This window comes from Sarcophilus harrisii, chromosome 3 (genome assembly GCF_902635505.1).
Source record: "Sarcophilus harrisii chromosome 3, mSarHar1.11, whole genome shotgun sequence".
Taxonomy (NCBI): domain Eukaryota; kingdom Metazoa; phylum Chordata; class Mammalia; order Dasyuromorphia; family Dasyuridae; genus Sarcophilus; species Sarcophilus harrisii.
In genome coordinates this window covers 477,587,398-477,612,079 of record NC_045428.1, presented here as the reverse complement: position 1 = coordinate 477,612,079, position 24,682 = coordinate 477,587,398, and the positions used below count along the sequence as shown (strand labels likewise).

General features: G+C 31.9%; 1 protein-coding gene across 2 annotated transcripts in view; it reads right to left on the bottom strand.

Annotated features, from left to right (window-relative positions):
• Positions 1-24,682, bottom strand: part of DYNC2H1 (dynein cytoplasmic 2 heavy chain 1) — a 355,585-nt gene that overhangs the window by 287,866 nt on the left and 43,037 nt on the right. For both annotated transcript variants that reach the window (XM_031961078.1, XM_031961079.1), the window contains exons 15-19: positions 24,518-24,616; positions 14,821-14,960; positions 11,373-11,601; positions 8,502-8,629; positions 139-254 (exon numbers count right to left, since the gene is read on the bottom strand). In XM_031961078.1, coding sequence (XP_031816938.1) covers positions 139-254; positions 8,502-8,629; positions 11,373-11,601; positions 14,821-14,960; positions 24,518-24,616 — 712 coding nt within the window. The remainder of the gene's footprint in view (positions 1-138; positions 255-8,501; positions 8,630-11,372; positions 11,602-14,820; positions 14,961-24,517; positions 24,617-24,682) is intronic.

Here is a 24,682-nt window from a genome sequence, read left to right as displayed (position 1 = left end):
TTAATGAATTAATGAATAATTTTAAATAAACTATATTACTCCAGTCAAACCTTGATTTTTAATTTTATCTCAGCATATTTTCATAAATAGCACACACATATGTCTACATTTAAAAAATTAAAATGAAAAAGATTTTACCTTGTATAGACTTTCTCAAAGATATAACAAGAGCATCAAATAACTTCTGGATAAGATCATCAATCACAGTCTTCACAGGGTTGCAATTAATATTCAAACAATCTACTTTGACAGTGCTGAAAAATTCAAAATGACAGACTGTAAGTTTAAGACTGGTGAAAGGAAACAATTATATTATAAAAAATAAAATTTAAAAATAAATCAGAAGGGGGCAGTCAAATAGTACAGTGTATAGAAGACCAGCCCTGAAGTCAGGAAGATCTGAGTTCAAATGTGTGCTTAGATACTTAACATTTATTAACTGCGTGACTCTAGACAAATCACTTAATCTCAATTGTCTCTGGGAAAAAAACAACGGAAAACATTAAAATGAATAAATGAATGAATGAATGAATCAGAACCTTTGCACAGCTTTTAAGTAGCATGAGAATTAAATGGAAGAAACAATGGATGGAAAAATATGAATTTTTGAAGGAGTTAAAGTAATCAGAATATACATAACCAGGAAATAATAAAAACAATTACTACATTAATTGTAAAAAGAAATAACCAAACAAATGAAACTTAAATGCTGCCGAATTATAATAACTTTGGTCCTAAAGAAGAAATGATAAAATGTATTTTTCTCCCTTCACTAGAGTGGCAGAAGACTATAAATGTGGAATGTTACATATAAATATACATGAACACAATTGTTTTCATTAGCCTATATAAACCCTTTTTTTAAAAAATCTGTTTAATTGTTACAAGAGATGGTTTGTAGAAGAAAAGAATAAATTCAAAAATAAATGTGACAAAAAAATGGGTATCAATAAAAATAAAATAAACTTTTAAGAAGTGATTTATGTTTGTCTCATAATTTGTATTACTTCCTAAAGAAATATCACCTTATTTCCTCCAGCAAAGAGTGATCTCTGCAAGGGAAAAGTACTTTATATTATATGCACATATATCTGAAATGTGAAATGCATATACATTTTACTAAAGTAAATGTATTATATATTCAATATCATATATTTAAATTATAAACATGTGTATATATATAGCATATATATACTCCTATATATAAAACTATGTATACATTTATATATGCATATCTAACCTCATATTTAACCACTTCAACCATACTCTATCCATTGCCTTTGAAATGCTTTCCTTAAAAGTCATACCTTGCCAAACTCCAAACTTTTGTAGATAAATGACATTGATGAAAGTCAATATTACTATATTAACTGATTCACTAAAAATTGGTGTTATCTAACTTCAAGAGAGACTTCAAAATTATCCAAATTTTTTTATATCTTCCAAGATTGTTTTCCACCTTTTCAGGAGTTTTTTTTCTATCTAAATTATCCAGTTTCAAGTCCTTTTCACCGTTCTATCTCAGTAGAGTTAATCTGCTACTTTATTGAAAAAAATCAAAGCTGTCATTTTTCTCTTCTCTTCTTTCACCTCTCAAAACCACTCTGCATTGTCTTATCTTTCTTTGCTCTAGTCTTTGATGAAGAAGCATCCCTTCTCTTTGCCAAGAACAATCTCCTTTATACTTGTGTCCCTGAATGAATTCCTTTCTGTATCTCAGTACTGTCTCTGTGTATGAGTGTGTGTCTGTCTCTCTTTCTCTGTCTCTCTCTGTCTTTGTTTCTGTTTGTCTGTCTGTCTCTCTCTCATTCCAACCTCTCCATAATTCCCCTACAAACAAACCAAAATTGCTTCTCAGGGTGAACATTAGACCAAATGAAAAAACAAAACAAACAAAGAAACAAAAAACAACAAATAAGACTTGAGGCAGAACTATGGTCCTCCTGGGACCACGGAGAAGATGAGAAGAAAACCTCAGGTTTGACCAGTGTGAAATATAAACATCTCAAGGTGAGCTCCAATAAAACAGCTAAATGGGAGCCTATGGTTCAGAGGAGCATCACCCCAACCACAGGAACATTCACTTCTCAGACAGTGTGGGTAAGAAAGAACCAGCACACTCTGGCTGAATGCAGAAGCAGTAGGGCAAGGAAGATGCTGGCTGCAGGCACTTACAGGTGGGTAGAGTTCTTGGTTTCGGGTAACAGACCAGAAGGGAGAAAAGAAGTGAGGTCAGAGGTACCATCCACCTCACCCCAAGACTAGAGGTGAATACACTAACAAACTCTTATTTCCCCCCCCTCAAAAAGAACAGACAAAGGAGAAAAAAACAACTATAGAAAGAAAGGAAACAAACACACAGAAATATTGTTAAATTTCAAAACCCTCAGAGCAAAGAGAAAATTTTATAAGTAATAACAACAAAATTCAAATATACTAGAGCTACAACTAGAATTGCAAGACTTAGCAGCAGCTCCAATAAAAGAACCCATGTCCTAGAATATTATAAATCCACAATCAAAAGAACTAGGGGTTACAGTCATTATAACCATCAAAATCAAGCATAATATTGAATTTTTTAAATGGACTTTCAGATTTCCAGGAATTTGTTGCAAACAAACCTGAACTCAATAGAAAAATTGATAAATAAGAGCCTTTGTCCCACATTCATCTTTACAATAAATTCATTGTTAGTATGACACAATTCTTTCACATTTTCATATTAACTATAACTATATGAAAAGAAAGTCACAACTCCCTAGAACTTCAATTCCACCATCTAAAATGGAAATAATCACTATTGGATTATTTATAGTGTTATTGTGAAAAAAGCACTTTGCCAACCTTAAAAGTTCTATGTAAATAGGATCGTAATCATTATTATTTGATAATGATAGACCCAGTATGTTTGGGATGCAGGAAGGCAGCTAATAAAACTTCTCATGGTATCCATTTGGAGATGTGAGCTAGACCGTAATAGTATTAGGTAGATAGAACTAAATGAATAAAGGTAAAAACCAAGCCAAAAAACATTAATGGATGGATAACAATAACAATATAGATGAAGATCTACTGTAGAATGTCCTAAGTTTTTGGTCTTGCTTTTTGTTAAATTTCATCAATTTAAAAGCTATCTCTATAGCATGCTGTTATGCAGTCAAACCAATAAATATTATATCCATGATACTTCTCAAATTTGTAGTTAACATGAAAAATAATATATTAAATTAGAATCAGGAGGAAAACTTTCAATGGCCTCAAAAAAAGAACTCATAGACTAATAAGATGAAAATGGTATTGTTAAATCCATTTAGGTTCACAAAAAATTTAACTTTACTGTTAAAAGTTTGAAAGAAATATGACATAACTAAACAGTAGCTCATGTGAAAATAAAAAAAAATTTGTACGTTTAAGTAGATAATGCTAATATGTATCATTAGTATAATACTGCTGTTAAAAATGTTATTGCAATCTTGGACAGTAATAATAGAAGCATATTATCCAGAATGGGAGAAGTAATCATTTCACTACCCTGGTAAGAAAGTATATGCAATTTTAGGTGTAAAAATCAGACTCAACCACAGGAATGCAACCATAATTGTGAAAGAAAAGAAACATGTTATATGAGAACCACATGCTATTATTATCCCCATTTTAAAGATCAGAAATTGAGGCAGGCAGAGGTTATACGACTTTTCCAGAGTCACAAAGCTACTAAATGTCTAAAGCTGTATTATGAATTAAGGTCATTTTGACTCCAGAACAAAGGTTTTATCCTTTAGGCTAATAATTAGAGCTATTCAGAATAGAATGGTGTTTCTATTCAAATGATAGGTTCTAGTCCGAGTTCCTCTAGTAAAAAATAGAGAACTTCTCAGGTAGAGAGAATGTAGTGAGGATTCTTTTTAAGGTAATGATCAGAACTATAAATGATGTCAGATATCCACTCCAAATGTGAAATTCTATGATTCTATGAACATGGTAACGATGTGCAAATATCTAAAAATTAACAGCATCACAGATGAGAGTGATTAGATAGTTTTATGTGGCTCCAAAGGACAAACCTGTAATGGGTTGAAGCTCGAGTTGATACACTGAGGTCCCAAGCACATGAGGCTAAATAGTAATTGAACCATACTCTATTAATATATATGCTTGGAGAAAGAATAGCCCCGTCCACTCTCTGTGCAAGTCCTGATGTGTTGTATAGGAAATGACGATTTTGGTGGATGGAAGCAGAGGGGCAGGAAGAGAGGCAGGGAGAGATTGCTGGCTGGGTTCTGCTCTGGTGGCTTCTGGTCTGGCTGGCTTCTTGACACAGCTGCTGACATTGCTAATCTCCCTTTACCTCCAATCCCCCTTTACCTCCGATCCTTCTTCACCTCTGCTGAGAATAAAGATTGAAGAGTTTCCCTTAACCTGAATTCCTGACTCAGGCTGATTTTAAAATACGTGGTCATCACACAAACCTAAGATCAAATGATAGAAGTTTCAGGAAAATAAGTATGTACTCAAAGTCATCTCCAAATAATCAGAATTAAGAAAATAAAATGGAATAGTCTGTCTTGTTCATGAGTAAGATTCTTATAAGAAGAAATGTTCAATAAAGCTAAATTGAACACTGCTTTCTAATGTTAGAAAAGATTTATTTCAGATAAGGTTAGAGTAGAAATGATCACTAAGGTCCTTTCATAGTTTTAACATTATATGATTGGATAGTGGTATAAGGAAAATTCACTATTTTACCACTAAAAATACATTTAACATTTTTGTTTATAAGAAATAAGGAAAATCTTTATATGAAGAGAATGTCTATTTAGAAAATAAGTCATCAAAATGTATCCTGACAACTTCAGTAAAAGCAAAGATCAATAATTTAACTTTCCCATAGTTTATATAAAAGTAACTAGGTCCAAAAGTTGAAAATTTAAAGCAGAAGTATAGAGAGTGATGGAAAGTAGCCAATATTTCCATTTCTTGCATGAAAGAAGTGAAGCTATCTACTTGCTTTCTTTAGTTTTTAGGATACAACTAGTTGCTGAATGGACAGTCTGTTTGGATAAACTAAATTACAAATTAGTTAATTTTGAAGACAGGCATTCCAAAAATGGCCAGATTTTATGAAAATTCAGATGCTCAGCAGAACTGAAGTAAAAGATACACCCAAAAAAGGCTCGCTAAAATCTCTTAATCAGAACGAGAAATAATAACTGAAGTTGCTCAATTATTTTTAAGGAATACTAATGAATTAGTTTGGAGAGCATAATTAGAATAATTCCTCCTGTTCTAAAATAGAATTTTGTGTTTTTTTCAAATATTTACTCCAGATAATAGTTTTAGGAACTGATTATTTAAGTTGTACAGATGTATTCTAAGAACAAATTTATTTTCTTAGAAAACAGTATCACACTCTCAATTAAGCAGACTAACAAAAAAAATTGGAAAAAGCATGGATTTGGAAACAGAGGTATTAACTTCAAATTGCAGATCTTCCACTTATACTAAAGCATAAATCTTGGCAATACTTTTATGTAATGTTCTCTTTTGTTTCTGTTTCCATGGGTTCTCTGGGAACAGCCTTCATTTCAGTTCAGTAATCAGCACAAGTGCAGCCAGGTGTTAAAAGTCCAAACCCTTTATTGTCTCTTTCAAAGTCTTGTCTCCTTTCCTGGGGCCAGGTTAGCTTTCTTAGAAGCCTCTCCTTGGTTTCGTGAGCTTGAGTTCCTGCCACCTTCTCTGATCTCTGAATCTCTCCGAATGTATCCTGGCTAAGGCTCCTAGCTTATATGCGCTACACGGAGTATAAACCAATCATTATATCACTAGGAAACCATTATTTGTTGTAGGATTAAATCAATGCTAAATTAGATTTAACCATTGCCTCCTCAATTCCACTTAGTACCTTGTTTCAAGTTCTGGCCCATAACACTTTTAACTATAAAAAACAAAACCAATCTCTTTCTTCAGGGGATTCACATTTTAATGGAAGAGACAAATTATAAGCGTGTGTGTGTGTGTGTGTGTGTGTGTGTGTGTGTGTGTATCAAGAAGACATAGTTTCCATTTCAAGGAACCATGAATAGGGCAAAGCAGCAGAGTTATGTGTATAAAGTATTTGAAAATTAAAAACTTGAAGAGGTCAGCTTATCAAGCACTTCAAAATGCCAAATGAAAGATTTTTAATTTAATTCTAAATGTAATAGAGTTGCTAGAATAGAAACGGACAAGTTAGGGAAGCCAATCCAAAGGTTTTTACACAATAGTTCAGGTGGAAGCTAGAGCTGAATTCCTAGAGTTTACCAAATAGGGTGCTAACATGGTCAAACCTAATGCACTTGGCAGTTGGGTAAAGGTTGGACTAGAGTGGAAAATTCTTATTCTATCAGTATATAGCTCTGTGAATTTGAACAAGAACAAGTAGCCAAAGAATATGTGCAAATGGTTTTCTAAAGAATGGTAAACTGTTGGTAATTATATGACAATATGCTTAAAATTATTAATAACTGGAAAATACAAATTTTAACACCTAAAATTTCATTTCAGACTCAGGAAATTGGCAAATGTGTTTTTAAAAAGATCCAATATTGGGGGAGATGGTAAATACACTATGAATGGAGTTGTAAATTGGTCCAATTATGCAAGAAATGTGCAAAGTGACTATAACAGTCATACTTGTTGACTCAGTAATTCCACTACTAGGCACATGGATGTTAAAGATTCAATAAATATTAGAATAGCAAGATCAGAAAAAATTTGATAGCAAGGAACCAGAAAGGAACCAAAAACAAAACAAGTCACTTCCATTTAAGAATGGCTAAAAAAAAAAGATAGATTAATAATATAATATTATCGTTCAATTAAAAATAAGAGATGTAAAATTCAAAGGAATATAGGGAATGTTTTTGCATAATTTTGCTTTTGTAAAATAAAAGTTAAAAGGCACATTGTCAGTTTTTCTTTGCTATAACTATCAATCACATGGTATAAAGTCTACTGGAATTCTCTCTAAAAAGTCCTGAAGATTTAACTCTTCATTTATAAAATAGTTTATATCTAAATAGTATCACTTTCATACAGTTTTTTTTTTATTTGTGGAAAATACTAAAGAGAGTCTCTGTCAAAGTGGAGCCCAAAAGATATCAAGGAAAGAGGAGATTCTTTGTACCTGCTTTAAGTAAGCTTTTATCTTCTCCCTTTCTCAGATTTCCAAGCCCAGCAATAGTTTTATTGGAGCTTTAGCATCTTGGGCTGAACCAATTCTTTACCAACAGCTGAGGAACAAGAAGTTTCTCTCTTCCTGCCATCCCACTTAATATACTTCAGCAGGGAGGTGAGGCAGGAGAAGCAGCTCAGTTCTATCACCCCATTCCCAAAGAAAAGAAATTACAATATAAAGAGGATGTCCATTAACTGGAGAATGATTCAACAAATTGTGATACAAGAATGCAATGGAATATTACTGTACTATAAGAAGTGATGAATATGCAGAATACAGAGAAGCTTGGAAAGACTTACATAAACTGATGATGAAAAGTGAAGAAAGTAGAACTCAGAAAACAATACAAGACTACTACAATGTACATAAAAAAGTGAAAGAATGTTACAAAGCAGCAGCACAGTCTGAAAGAGATATGAGAAGACACCTTTCCAAACACCTCTGTATAGGTTGATGGACCAGAACTATGGACTAAGACACGTATTTTGAGACTTATCTGATGCATTGATTGATTTTGCTGATTTTTTAAACTTTTAGGATTCTCTATTTTAAAAATATATGAGGAAAAGGATGAAAATATTTATAGCACTTCTTTTCTTAGGGTAAAGAATTGGAAATTGAGGAGATGTCCATCAACTGGAGAATGTTTGAATAAATTGTGGTATATGATTATAAGGAAACACTACTATTCTGTAAGAAATGATGAGAAGAAAAACCTGAAAAATCCTCCATGAAGTCATGCAAAAAGGAAATGAACTATGTACAAAATAATAGCAATATTGTAGGATGATCAGCTGCTAATGACTTTGCTATTGTCAGCAATCCAATGATCCAAAACTATTCTGAAGAACTTATGATGAAAAATGCTAACCATACCCAGAGAAAGATTATGTCTCAATACAAATTGAAGCATGCTTTTTTTTGACCTTTATTTTTCTTGAGGTTTTTTTTGGAGGGGGGTGGGAGCAGGGAGAGAATCTATGTTTTCTTCCATAATGACTTTTATGAAAATGTTTTGCATAATGCCTCAGTTCTCAAAGGGAGTGAGATGGGAAGGAAGGAAGGGAGAGAATCTGGAACTCAAAATTTTAAAGACAAATGTAAAAAATTGTATTAGATGTAGCTGAGAAAATGAAATATTTTTGAAAAATATTTGTTATATGTGATAGCTCTCTGGTAGGAGAGAAATACAAGGAAAAATTTAAGCAGTGTAAAAATGAAAGATAAAACTAAAAGTTTATTTTTAAAAGAATATAAAATCAATTTGTTATACAAATTCCAATACCTTGGAAGTCGTTCCACTTCTTTCCCTTTCACTTTGAGGGCTTTAAAATTTTTCTCCCAGTCTTGTACAGTAGAGAGATGCTTTTCCACAAGAGTCTCCATATCTAGTTGTCCAATGACAACCCATTGCTTTTCAAAAATATAGAGATAATTATGATTTCAGAATAGGAAAAACTGTTAGTTTTTAAAAGTCAGAATAAATATACTTAATGTAAAATTTGCAATTGTGAAATGACATAATCATAGTCCGGTTACCAACTATATAAGCACTACATTAAAGCCACATATGGCTTTAGGAAATTCACTTTTAATTTCTTAGAATTCAAGTTCTTTCATCTATAGATGATATTAAACTGACAATTCTGTTATTTAGCCCTTTATTTGAACCATGATTCTTGGAACTTTTACTAGTTTCTGCTGATCCAATCTCCTGAATTCTAATAATTTCTCAATAAAGTAATCATTGGCATTAGCCACATAGTTTCTATATATTTCTTATAACATGAAAAATATCTAGGACAAAAATAAGTCTTAAGATGAAACCCTATTATCAAAACTTCTGGAAAATACTAACTAAAACATCATGACAAAGGGATAGATAGGATTAGCCTATTCCTATTAGTTCATTTAGTCAAAAAGCAAAAGACTCATAAAGGCTCAGATTGGTGACCAAATTATTCTGTACAAAAATATTTTCTGATGTATTGATTTGATCTGCTGAGTTTTTTAATCTCTCATGTTTTTCTCTTTTAAAAAATATTATATAAGGAAAAGGACAAAAATATTTGTAGTAGTTCTTTTCTCAGGGTGATGAATTAGAAATTGAGGAGATGTTCATTAACGAGAATGTCTGAATAAATTGTGGCATGTGATTATAAGGAAATATTATTGATCTGTAATAGCATCCTATGTAGATTTGCCAACTTAAGCCTACACATTTTATATTTTTATTTATTTAAATTATAAAGAATCTTCTTTTCTCTTAAAGAAGAACAAAAATACATTTATATGAAAAATCTAGAAAATTTTAAACTCAACTTCTCATCATGTCCTTGGATGAATATATCATCTTGCCTAGAAGAACAAGTAGCCCTAGTCATACCTAGAACTTCATTAATATGTTAGCTGACTTGTAAAAATATATATTAGAAATATATATTATTGTTTTTCAATTCAATCAAAATTAATTGACCTTCTCAGATGACCTGTGTTAGCAGTGATATAAAATGGAGAGGCCATGAGAATACAAAAATTAAACAACAAAATCGAACTCAAAAATCTTCTAGGAAGTTTAGAACAAACTTAGTTTAGAATTAAACTTAGTTCTTTAAAAAAAATGTCACTAATTTTTTAAACAACTAACACATGTTAAAATTAGAAAATAGCAGTAATTTTCCTGCCTCCTCCAAAAATAAGACTTATTATTGTGGTAAAGCACATGACCAATAATGTTTTGTTATAACTTTAAGTTGGAAGATGTTTTATACTTGATGATGGTATAGAAAAAATAAAGAGCAGATAAAATTCAAAACTATAAATATTCAATATCAAAAATCAGCTAGTCCCAATCTTTTTGTTTCTAAGACTTGAGATGGGATGACATGTAAACCACTTTTAAGCTTTAGATGTCATTGACATTTTAAAGTGACCTATTAGACATTGGTGAAATAGACATGAAAGACAAACTTTCAAAATGTATAAAAAAAATTTTATACTTTTAGCAAATATGAAAATTTGTGCTGCATCCTGGTACAGTGCTATTTACATAGGATATTTTTAAATTACCAGAGTTTGGTTTCTTTCTAAAATAATGAAAATTACCTGAAAAATCAATCACATGAATGTTCAAACGAATTTAGTTATCATATATTTGTATATTTCTCAGATGCCATAATATTGAAAAAATAATTCAAACAAAAATGGTCTACTTGGTAAACATAATTTTTTCCCATAAACTCATCAGGGAGCAATGGTTGCCATAGCTATAGAGTTAGACTGAAGACAAATGAAATAGGAAAGAACATTCATTCGAATTTCTAACCAGTCAGAAAGCTACTTAAGAATATAACTAATATATCTAATTAGATTAAAAAGTCATATGGAAATACAGAGAAAGATATAGACATATGTTTATGACAGTGTCATAAAATATTACCTGTGGATTACATATAAGATTGTAAATTATTATATAGAACTATATGAAAAATTCTGTAACAGGAGCACCGCACTCAAGCAGAGGTGGATATTACATTACCTCCACCTTAACATATGCTTAAACCTTTGACATATTTGTTAGATGCTAAGCAGGTTACAGAATCTGAAGGTCTATATATTTCAAATCAAAATCAAAATACTATAAAAATATTTAGGAATACCTCCCCTATTGATATTTCTTTTTAAACTTGTAATAAAAAATTATAAACATAAGAATCCCCAAATATGGTTCATGATTTCCAAACTCCCTCAAAGTTAATAAAATCTGGCAATTATGTAGAACTTTTTAAATGTGCAACACATTTTTATATATTCTATCCTTTGAGCTTCATAACAAATTTGTGGATACTACAGGTATGCTCATTTTAGAGACGAAGAAATTGAGGCTTAGAGAAGGGAAGGGATTTGTTTATGCACACATAACAAAGAGATTCAGAAGCAGGATTCAAACCTATATTGTTTATGTTACTAATCTTGCAATCTATGCAGTACACTATGTGAATTTTGAAATTACATGCCAATTTACACAAAGGAAAATATAAATTTGTACATTTACTGTTACCAATAAAAATTAATATACATTTATTATACAATCATTCAAATGAAATACATCTCAAAAACAACAGAAATATACAGTGAAAAACTGCATAATTATTACCTTAAGTTGTTCTGAAACAGCAGCCAGTCTTCTAAACAGATCTTCTGCTTTGCTGAAAATAGTGAGAAATCCACTTGCATTTCTTTCAATCATAACAGTAAAGATACCTTCATCTCCTACATCACTCACTCCTCTAAACTGGTTTGGGATACTGATGAATCTCTTCATTTCTCTGTAATATTTAGCCCGGATTTCTTCAAAGGGAGGTTTGAATTGTAATCTTCCTTGTCTAAAAGTTGAACAAATTATTTTTAATAAATATTATAAAGAAATTTAGAGGGGAGTAAACAAGATGGCAGAAAAGAGGGAGAATTACATCTGAGTTATTTCAACAGTCCTCTCCAAGCCACTTTAAAATAATGCCTTGAATCTATTTCTGAAGTGGCAGAACCAATAAAAGATTAGAATAAGACATTATTTCCAGAACAGGACAGCTTCTAAGATCAGAAGGAAAGGTCATTAACACTGAGATAGGGACGGACCTGGAGCCTATATAGTGGCAATATCAGCTGTAGGCCTTGTAAACTACATCAACAGAAGCAGTAGTATCAAGTGCTCTCAGGCCAGAGACAGTAAAGTAACTGGACAGTTATTCAGAAAATGGTTAAAGAAAATCCCTGTGCTGGCACTGGGAGCAGAGATGTACACTATATGGCAAATCTACTGCCCATATGCAGTTCCACAGTAGAGAGGAATGCTTATGGTCACAAGGGAGCAGGAGGCCTGAGGAGCAGAGTAATCACTTGGGGTTTCATAAAAAGGCTCTTCCTGGGTAACAACCAGAGCATGAACCAAAAATGTAGGGAACACACCTCTCCAAAAATCATTCCCCTTTAGAAGAAACAAAAACTTACAGACCCCCAGAACCAGCTATGAAAATAGCAGTGCAAAAAAAGCCTCAAGCTTTGGACAGCATTTCTTTGTCCCCACTCCAGGGGAGCAGAGCTCAATTTTATTAAAAATCAAGGATGGAAAATTAACAAACAAACAAACAAAAAAGAACTTGACTTTAAAAAGCTACTATGGTGACAGGGAAAATCAAAAGAAAAATGCAAAAGATCATGATGTAAAATGGATATAAGCAAAGCCTCAAAGAAAAATGCAGATTGGACACAAGCTCAACAAGATTCCTAAAAGAACTGAATTAAGAGCAAAAATATAATTATTAAAATAAATAAAAGTGACAGAAGAAAATAAGGGAAAGGTATAAAAGCAATGGAAGAAAATCATAAAAAAGGAATTACCAGTTTGATAAGATAAAATATAGAATATTTTAAAATATTAAAAATAGAATTGGTCAAATATAAAAAGAGGTACAAAAACTCATTGGAAAGAAGAAAATAATTCCTGAAAAATTATAATTTGGCAAGTAAAAATTAATTATTCCATGAGACATCAATAAACAATAATATAAAGTCAAAAGAATGAAAAATAAAATAGCAAAATATGTCAGCAGAAAAATAACTAGTCAGAAAAACAGACCAAGAATAGATAATTTAAGAATTACTAGAGTACCAAATATCTATCATCAAAGAAAGCATTTCAAGAAACTGTAAAGGAAAGCTGTATAATACCCTAAAACGAGAGAATAAGATGGAAAATGAAAGAATTCACAAATCACCTCCTGAAAGAGATCCCTAAATGAAAACTCCCAGAAAAGTATAGTCAAATTCCAGAGCTCCCAGGTTTAAGAGTTAATATATCCAAGCAGCCAAAAATAAATCATTCAAATACCATGAAGTCCCAGTCAGGATCACACAAGATTTAATAATTACACTAAAGAAATGGAGAGCTTGAAATGTATTTTGGAAGGCAAAGGAGGTAAGATTACAATCAAGAATAACTTATCTAACAAAACAGTGTAATCCTTCAGGGTAAAAAATGTGGATTTTTTTAAAAAATAGAAGACTTTAAAACATTTCTGATGAAAAGATCAGAACTTGAATATGAAATATGACATTCAAATGTAAGACTCAAGAGAAGCATGAAAAAGTTAATGTAAAAGAGAAACCATTTATAAATGGTTTCCTATAAAGGAAGATGAAACATGTAACTTCCAAGAAATTTATCATTATTAGGGCAATTAAAAGGATTCTATATAAACAGAGAGCACACTAATTATGTTGGGATGAGCTCAAAAAATGGAGGGATGAGAAAGAGGGATGAATTGGGAGAAGAGAGAAGGAAAATTCAGAATAATAACTATCTCAACTAAAAAAGTCTCACAAGGAAAATTTTTATAGTGAAGGGGAAAAGGGGAAAGATGCCTGAACCTTACACTCATTGAACTAATTTGAAGAGACAAGATTATATATACACATCCAGTTAGGTATAAAAACCTATTTTACTCAAAAGTGATATAAGAATAGAAGAAGTTAAAAGAAAAGAGGGACGGCAATAATAAGGAGGGAAGATAAAGAGAGGCAGTAGTCAGAAACAAAGAGGTCAGAAGCAAAATAGACTTTTAAGGAGAACTAGGTAAAAAATAAGAGAAGGATAAACAAACAAAAAAATAGAACTGAGGAAAAAGAACACCACAATCTTATAAGTATGAATGTTAATGAAGTGAATTGAACAATAAAATAGAAGAGGTTTGCAAAATAGTTTAGAAACCAGAATGCAACAACATGTTGCTTGCAACAACTACACCTGAAATAAAAAGACATAGAATTAAATTAATGAGCTAGAGAAGACACTTTAGTTGAAGTAAAAATAGTAGGAGCAGCAATCATGATCTCAGACAAAGCAAAGGCAAAAAATAGACGTAATTAAAGGAGATATTTTGGCATTATTCACAATGAAGTAATGTTGATACTAAACATATACGTACTAAATAGCAGAGCATCCAAATGTTTTAAAGGAAAAGTTAAATGAGTCACAAAAGAAAAGAGAGACAGCAAAACTAAACTGTTGGGGGACCTCAACTTTCCCTTCTCATCACTAGATAAGATTTCTATAAAATAAGCAAGAAAGAAGTTGTAGAGATGATTTAGAAGAGTTAAATAAGGTAAACCTCTAGAGAAAATTGAATGATAAAATATAGGAGTATATCTTTTTCTCAATTCTATATAATGCAATTACAAAAACTGGCCATGTATTGTAACCTTAAAAAACTCACAAGAAAATGTAAGAAAAGCAAAAATATTAAATGCAGTACTTTCAAACCATAATGCAACAAAATTACATTTAATCAAAGATTTATACGCATACATTGAAAATCAGCCAGAAAATAATCTAGTCCTAAATAATGAATGGGCCAAAGAAAAAAAATTATAGAAATATTCAATAATTTTAATAAAGTTCATGACAATGAGACAATATTTATTTCTCTAAAAAAACAACAAATGAATGAAAAGGGAATGCATACAACTAAAAATTTAGAAAAAGAATTAAAAACCCCAGTTTACAAAATAAACTCTATTTTAAACAGTGATGAAAATTTTCTTACTTATAAGTTAAATCTATGTTTATTTCTGGAAGATTCTCATTAAGTGCCTCTAAGCCCATTTGGTACTGATGCTCCAGGGCTTTGTAGAGCTGATGATTCCAGTGCTGCTTCCATGCGTGCATGTCACTTGCTTGGAATCCCTTAAATATAACATTATTTAATTAGAATTAGGTTATAACATATTTCTTTTAATATTCTTGTGTTACTATATTAAATACCATTTAAAGAAATTTCAATCTTTAGATGAAATAATTACCTCAATTCAAATATTTTAATAACAATTTTTCAATATAAAGAGCTTTCTTTTGTAGCACTTTTTTGGTTTTAAAGCACTTGCCTCATAACAATCCTTTGAAATAACTACAACAATTATTACTAAACTCACTTTATAGATAATAGAACTAAATCTCTAAATGGTAAATTGTCTTGCTTTGGGATGTACACCAAAGATCAGAGACATAATTTCAATGAAGGGCTTCCAGACCAGGAACATCTGCATCAGTGGTCTCAAATATGCTGTGACATTTGGCCTCAAAACTCCTAAGTTCTGCCCCAAACAAATCAAAATTAGTTCCTATCTGATTTTAATGCGATGACATATTAATAAAAAAAGAAATATATAAATATGTATGACTTTCTAAGTAATATTTGCTCCACAAGGATCCTCATGCACAGTTTATTGACACCTATGTGGAGTTAAAATCCAATAGAAATGGATCCCTGGGGGGGTCACATATTTACCTTAGAAAAGCATAAATTAATATTATGTACATTGTATTGTATTTTTATTTATTTTGTTAAACCTTTCAAAATTACATTTTGATCTCGTTCTACAGGCTGTTTTGTAGGCCTATGGCCCATGAGCATGATGTCTCTAATGTACAGGACCTCACCATCTATGGGGAATTTATCATTTGTACTCTACAAGAGGCATCTTCCATAAAAGAAGCAAATAATGCTGGAGAGTATATAGCTCCACATTTATCAATACAATTTAATACCTAAAGAGGATCACTTAACAATTGTATCTCTGTGACTACAAGGAATCTTATACAATCTCAACATAGTGACAATATCCTTTATGGGTGGGAAAGATACAATAAATTTACCTTTAATTTCCAAATTAATTGAACCAAAATCATATGTATTCTAGGAAGTGGGCTAGGCTTTGGTCATATATTCCTAAAAGCAAAATTGTCCTTGACTTCAAGAAGCTTCCATTCTACTGTAATAAATATGATAGAAGTAAGGAAATTTGAGTAAAATAACATCCAATTGAACTTACTAATTTACTAAAAATCTAATTTTATGAAAATATCCTCTTATAGGAGATTGTTTTCTTCTGCCTCACAAATACAGCAAGATCTGTCCTCAAATCAGGGGTCCTCAAACTTTTTAAATAGGAGGCCAGTTCACTATCCCTCAGACTGTTGGAGGGCTGGACTATAGTAAAAACAAAAACTTTGTTTTGTGGGCCTTAAAATAAAGAAACTTCATAGCCCTGGGTGAGGGGGATAATCATCCTTAGCTGCTACATCTGGCCTGCAGGCCATAGTTTGAAGACCCCTGTACCTTTGCGTCAGTTGTATGAATGAAAATGAAGCCAATTACCAAAAGCCATTTGCAAAAGTTATATCTGCTCATCAGTATTTTCATCAAGGATATCCTAAATAATTTAGCTCATTTTTATAAGGATTTTACTAAGACAAGAAAGTCTATGCAGTAGTTCTAATGACTTATTTAATGACTTATGAAATGTATTTGTATAGTGATATTGTTTGTAATTTTTTACAGTTATTTGGATTTTTTTCTTATTCTCTCCTATATCTTGAAATTTTATTCCTTAATGTTTTCAAAATTGTTTTGCTTACAGAAAAAAAAATTAAAAATATTTGAGCTGGCACAGCTGGTTTTCCCAACTTCATTTTCGTAAATGCCATTTGTATTTCCTCATACAGTATACTAGAGACTGAAGTAAACATTCATATTGGATTCTTCTAATGTCATAGATCAAGGGTGGGGAACCTCTGCATAATCAATCACAGGCTGAAAGCTAGGTAGAACAACCTCTCACTGCTTGAGTTCTGTAAATTGATAATACAGTATGGCCCATGAATGATTTTGTAAATATCCAAATGGCCTTTGGCAGAAAACAGGTTCCCCATCCTTATCATAAATAATGAGAGCATTATAGGAATGTTTGTAGATACCCCACTTTTACATACTTGCTGTTCTCCTTGGAAGGCAATACTACTCTAATCCTCCTATCAATTTCCTCTGCAAATTTCTACAAATGAATTTATATTATATAATCACTATTACTCTTGATTTCCTTGTCTCTAGTCTTGGTAAGAATCATAGGATGATTTGGGACAGAAAGGAACCTTAGATGTCTTTGAGTCCCATCTCCATATTTTACAAGAAAGGAAACCTTGCCCAGAGTCACATAGGTAGTACCTGAGATAGTACTCATACTGGTACTTCTGTCTCCTCTAAACAAAAATCTTACCATAGTATCATGCTGCGTTGCAGTTCAAATACTGCCCACAAGTAGTTTATAAGTATGCTTTCCTTGCACACAAGGAGTGATCCATAAATATTTAACTGATTAATAGCTGGATAAGGAGACATTCTCCCATAAAAACAAAAAATTAATACTCTTTGATTAGAGAGAACTAGAAATTATTCAACTGACTATTCAAAGGAAGAAGCGAGAAGTGATAGACTATTAGGATAAGGCAGATTTTTCCAATGACAAAAATCATGAAAAAGGTTAAAGTTACTTCAGTCAGTGGAAAAGTTTTGAACATTCAGGTACCACAGAATAGAACATTCTACATCTAGTATTCATTGGTATTTCCTTGGCCATCTTAACTTCTGCAACGTAATAATTATTTCTCATAGATTAAAGTGACATAAGAAAAGAGGAAAAAATGAATCAATGTCTTTTTCTTTATCCATTACCTAATTTTTTCATTAGTTAGTAACTGGTCAGAATAGGTCAAATTGGAAATTTTGTAACTACAGTGTCATCTTCTCTTTTTATCCATTCTTTAGGTGTACTATTGATGCACAAAGAAAAAGTGCCTTAGATAAGATTTCTGCCATTGGTAATCAGTTGTTTCTTTTCTATTAAGACAGTCAATTTCATGTTAATACCATCCATCTTATTTTCATCATGCTCAAATGCAGCATAATGCATTTACTGTGTGACTCCAGGCAAGTCATTTAATCTATTTGCCTCAATTTCCTCAACTGCAAAACAAGGCAATAATAGCACCTGCTTCCCACAGTTGTGAAGGAAAAAAAGAGACAGTATTTGTAAGTGCTTAGTACACAAACAAAATATTAGGTAGGGGATTACAATAATATATCACAAAGACTATACATTCTGAATGTATATGTATATGTATGTGACAGTTATACAAGGAATTCAGGGATGGTTTGATATAAGGAAAACTATTAACATAATGTATTATAGCAATAACAAAAGGAACAAAAATCATGTGATTGTATCCACAGATGCAATAAAAGCTTTTGACAAAACACAATCACTCATTCCTATTAAAAACAGTTAAAAGCAAGGATATAAATGTATTTTTCCTACATAAGTAGCTACCTAAAATCATAATCAAACATTATTTGTAATGATATAAGCTAGAAGCCTTCCCTATAAGATCAGGAGTAAAACAAGAGTTCTCATTATCCCAAATATTATTCAGTATTGTGTCAGAAATGCTAGTAATAGCAGCAAGAGAAGAAAATGAAACTAAAGGAATCAAAATGGGCAATGAAGCAATAAAATTATCTCTTTCTATGAACAATATAAGAGACTTAAAAATCTTAGAGATTCAACTAAACTATTTGAAATAATTTTAACAAAATAACAAGTTATAAAGTGAATCCAATAAATCCTCATATTTTCTATAAACCACCACCAAAATACTCCAAGAAGAAATAGTAAAAGATATCCTATTTAAAATAATCATATGCAACATAAAATACCTAGGAGAATACCTGACAAGTCAAAGACAGGAAATAAATAAACATAATTATAAATCACTTTTTATACAAATAAATTCAGATTTAAATAAATGAAGAAGCAATAATTGTGGTAAAGGGCTGAAACTCTTGAGTTAATTCACTGAGGTCGCACAACAGAGCACTTAAGGCTAATTACTAATTGGACAATATTCTATAAGCATATGCTTGGAAAATGGCCCTTCCCACTATCCTGTGCTGGCTTGATAACTGGCATATATAGAGAATTGTAGGAGGGACTAGGGGGTGGTGTAAGACCAGCCAGGGCCACTTCTGGGCGGGAGACAAAGAGGAGAGGTTGTGGAGATTCTGTGTCAATCCAATTCACTACTACCTGTAAAGAATAAGACCAAGGATTTTTGCTTACACTGACTTTGGCTGATTCTAAGGTGTCCAGGATGCTAATTTGGTCTTCATAATGAGTGACTAGAAGTAATATATAATAAAAATGAGAATTCTATCTAATCCACCTATTCAATATCATCCCAATTAAATTATCACAAATTATCTTATTGAGCTAGAATAAAAATAAAAACAAAATTCATTTGGAAGAACAAAAGTTAAATTAATGGAAAAAATTTAAAGGAGTTCCAGAAGTACCAGATTTTATACTATATAATAAGTTAATGATTATCAAAGTTATTTGGTGCTGGCCAAGAAATAGAAAAGTGGATCAGTGGAACAAAGTAGACATACAATACCCAGTAGAAATGATTAAAGTAACTTTGTATTTGACAAATATAAATATTTAGGCTTTGAGCTTAAGAATTCACCATTTGCTTTAAAAAACATTGGTAGGAAAACCGGAGAGCAGCCTGGCAGAAACTGGGTACAGACCTAGATCTTACATCATTTACTAGGATAAAGTTCAAAATGGATACATGAGCTAGGTTTAAAGGGAGATATCATAAACAGAATAATATTTAATATATCACCTATCAAACTTATGAATAAGAATTTGTGAATAAACAAAACATAGAAAGCATTATGAGTTGTAGACTGGATAATTTTGATTACATTAAATTAAAAAAGGATTATGTACAAATAAACCAATGTAGTCAAAATTAGAAAGATGGAACGCAGAAAATTGGGGGGGGGGAGGGATATTTTATATACAGTTTCTCAGTCCCATATCTGAAATATAATATAATATAAACTGTGTCAAAAGATATGAATGGGCAATTTTTTGATGAATAAATCAAAACTATACTTAGTTATGTGAAAAATGCTCTAAATTATTACAGATTAGGGAAATGCAAATTAAAACAACTTAGTGATATCATGTCATACCTATCAGACTGGCTGAAGTGATATAAAGAAAAAATGACAAATGTTGAATAGGATGAGAAAAAATTGGAACACTGATTCATTGTTGGTAGAAACCATGAATTGATCCAACTATTCTGGAGAACAATCTGAAATTATATCCATAGAGTTATAAAACTGTACAGTCTGACCCAGAAATACCACTACTAGATTTGTTTTCCAAGGCAACCAGGGAAAAAGGAAAAGAACTTATATGTTGTAAAATATTTATAGCAGCTCTCTTTGTGAAGGCAAAGACCTGGAAATTGAGGGAAGGTCCATCAATTGGGGAATGGCTGAACAAGTTGTGGTATATAATCATGATGGAATAATACTGCACTGTAAGAAATGATGACCTGGTTGATTTTAGAAAAACAAGGAAGGATTTGAAGAGAATAATGAAGAGTAACATGAGCAGAACCAAGAAAACAGTGTATTGTTCAAAGAACAACTATGAATGACTAAGTCAGTTTGAGTATTACAAATATTCAAATCAACCATAAAGGACCTTTGAAGAAGATTCTATCCAACCCCCAAAGAAAGAACAGATAAAGAGAAGTATGAATAGGATAGTTTTCTCTATCTTATATATCTGTGTGAAATGATGACATTCTTTAGTGTGAAGGAGAGACAGAGAAAGCTCAAAGTCTAATATGAAATAAAATAAAATTGTTAGGAGTGGGGGAGAAAGCACTTACTATTTGACAGGCTCTTTGCTAATGGCTGGGAATAAAAAATAATAAAAAATAAGATCATCTTTTTTTAAGGACTTAGCACAATGCTTGGCATATATTAGGCACTATGTAAATGCTAGCTAGTAATACTTTTCAGTCATATTTTATCAGTTTGCCATGTTCTTAATCTTAAGATTCTCTTCCTGAAGAAAGTATTCAGAGACAGAGTATTATCATAGAAAGAGAACAGGCCTTATAGTCTGGAAAGACCATCCAACCTCTGATACAGCCTGATTGCCAATCCTCGGTAAGTGACAACCTTTCAGTCTCCCCAAATATGGAAATACACTTAAACATATTATACATGTATAACTATATCAGATTGCTTGCTGTCTTTGGGGAGAGGGGAGATAAGGAAAAAAAGGGGAAAATTTTGGAACACAAACTCTTATAAAAATGAATGTTGAAAACTATTTTTACATGTATTTGGAAAAAGAAAATAGTATTGAGAGAAATAAAAGAACTAGGAAAAAATAAAATAAAATTTGACTTTAAAATGTCAATTTAAAAAAACCCTTTTACCTGTATGTGCACAAATGTTTGTGGCAGCCCTCTTTGTAGTGGCTAGAAACTGGAAACTGAATGGATGCCTATCAATTGGACAATGGCTGAATAAATTGTAGTATAGGAATATTATGGAATATTATTGTTCGGTAAGAAATGACCAACAGGATGATTTCAGAAAGGCCTGGAGAGACTTACACGAACTGATGCTGAGTCAAACGAGCAGGGCCAAGAGATCATTATATACTTCAACAATACTATATGATGACCAATTCTGATGGACTTGGCCATCCTCAGCAATTAGATCAAGCAAATCAGTTCCAATGGAGCAGTAATGAACTAAACCAGCTATGCCCATCGAAAGAACTCTGGGAGATGACTAAAAACCATTACATTGTATTCCCAATCCCTATATTTTTGCCCACCTGCATTTTGGATTTACTTCACAGGCTAATTGTACAATATCTCAGAGTCCGATTCTTTTTGTACAGCAAAATAATGGTTTGGTCATGTATACTTATTGTGTATCTAATTTATATTTTAATATATTTAACATCTACTGGTCATCCTGCCATCTGGGGGAAGGAGTGGAGGGAAAGAGGGGAAAAATTGGAACAAGAGGTTTGGCAATTGTCAATGCTGTAAAATTACCCACACAAGTAACCTGTAAATAAAAGGCTATTTAAAAAAATTGAAAAAAAATTTAAAAACCCTCTCAGTCTTCCAAGCAATTTTCTAAGACTGTAAGTTGACAGTTTGCTTTAGTAGAAGGTGTTTTCTTACTGTAATGCCGGAGAAACTGAGGCAGGAGAGAGATTAGAGAACTTTTAATATTTTATTAATTGGAGATCATAATTGACTGGACAGGACTCTCATCTCAAATTATCCAGTCAGAAAGAGATAAAGATATACTGGGACCAAGAGATCCATGTTGGATCTGGAGCTGGAGGAGACTGTCATCTCAAAGAATCCAGCGTCCAGCATCCAGTGATGAATGGGAGAATCTCAAACCCTTAAATACGTCTTAGAAACAAAGAAAAGGGAAAAGGGCATGAAAACTTCTATCAGGATAGGGGAGACCATAAATCCTAAAAACCAGAGACAGGACATCTGAATACACAGAAATAAAGATGTCAGTGAGGTATCTTGGAATATTTTAAAGGAATAGTGTAAATTCTTGAGGACAGAAAAGAGTCAGGAGGTCTACTCTCTTGTTTATCTTGCTTGTATTAACAATTTATAACCTTAGAATAAATGATCCTCACTCTTAATGGACCAGAGGTTTACAACTAAGGGGAATAGTTAGGGAGACTGAGACAAGAGAAACTCGTATAGGGAAACTGAGTCAGGACAGTTAAAGAGAGCTGTGGCATAACACTTACCTCTTGATCAGAAGTTTTCAAACTATGGTCTGAGGTCCTTAAGGGGGAATGCCCTTTCAGGAAGGCTAAAAGTTCAAAACTATTTCCATAATAATAGTAAAATGTTTTCATTTTCAATATGGCAAATATTGGTATCTATATAAACAGAAGCCCTTGTCAAAAGTCCTCAAAAACTGTTAAATGTCCAAAACCTTTGAGAACCACCATCCTATACTGATAAAACAGAGAACCCCCCCCCTAGAAAAAAAAAGACTTATCCTAATCAGGCAAGAGAATTTGTGTAATCTACAAGACTTTGGGCTCTTTCTTGTTTTCATATACAACCACATTTTCTGACATTTTCTACTATTCTCCCTTATGTTCACCTTCTTAATGGCAATGTCAAGTATAAGCACTTATATTTTGGTTTTATTTTAAAGATTTTCTTAATCATAATAGTAAAATACAATAAAATGATGAAGCATGAAACATAGATATTGAGGCATAAGCTACAGTACTGATCTTTTTGCTTATGTTCATCTTAAGCACCAAAAAGTAAGATAACAAACTGTCCCACGAAATGAAATTTCTTGTTTCTTTGGATGATTTGGCCTTTGTATTTGCTTCTCCAAGAACTGTTGAAAACATAGCAAAAATGTTGATACTGATACAGTTCAATTACTCCAATAAAGTCACATTATTGGTTTTTTTTAAGTAATTAGCATTTAGAGTAGCAATAATTTAATCAATGTTTATAGACAATCTAAAAGTGGTTATTCTTAATAGCATCCTGACATTATCGGGCAAGAAAAGAGGCCATTTAATATTTTGCTTTGTTTCAGATTGCTAAATAAGTAATAATAACTTAATGGACAATCTCCTGATGATAAGTTGCTTCTTTCTCTTATACTCTTTAGCTAAGTAGACTGCACAACAGTATATATAACCACAAGAGCATTGGAAGCCTTTCAATTTGGAAGAACCAGTTTGAGTGTACTTGACTCATCATCATGCTATGAGAAATCAACAGAAGGAAGCTTAAATCTTAAAACACCAGACAAATGAGTTTTAACTATAAGCAGTGAAGAAGCTAATGAAAGAGTCATTACAATAAAGAAAACTTGAATTCAAATCCTGCCTTAGACACTTCTCTTTTTTCAGCCCAGTAATAGCATCTATAAAATAGCAAAAATAATAACAGAGTTGTTATAACACTCAGTGAGAATACTGTGCATGTAAAATGATTTGCAAATTTTAAAGTGCTATTTAAATATTGGCTCTTACTAAATAATTATCATTACTACTGTCTTCATCATTATCATCATATGTCTCAAAATGGTTTTTTTTGGGGGGGAAATATCTCAACAATCTAAAAATTAATATCCAATAAATGGAAATTGTTTGCTTCAATATCAGCATGTTGACAGCACACAGCAAAAGATAAGGGCTAAAAACTGGCTGATTACATAGCCAAATATTTCAAAATAACAAAGGACAATATTTTCATACTTTTGAAATATAAGTATAATATTTATTTATAAGTATACTATTTATTTATTATATCATATTTATTTCTACTAAGATCTTTTAAATAGTTTTATGTTATAAGATCACAGAATTTGAAATCTGAAAGGAACATTGGTGTCCCAACATGAAAGTATTATATTTATAAAAGAATATGGTATTATTTCTTTACTTCATTAGTAATTTGAAAATTTCAAGTTTCACAGCTGATAGTAGTCTAAGTCATACCTGTGCTTCTACACTGGCTAAACCTGTTCTCAGTTCCTGAAGCCCATCTTTCCAGCGTTGCTGTTGCCGAAGCAGGTCAATATTCATGAGCACTACAACCTGTTAAAAAGCAGAGGCTGGTTAATAAAACGGAAGGGCTCTATACAACCTCCTCAATTTTCTAAA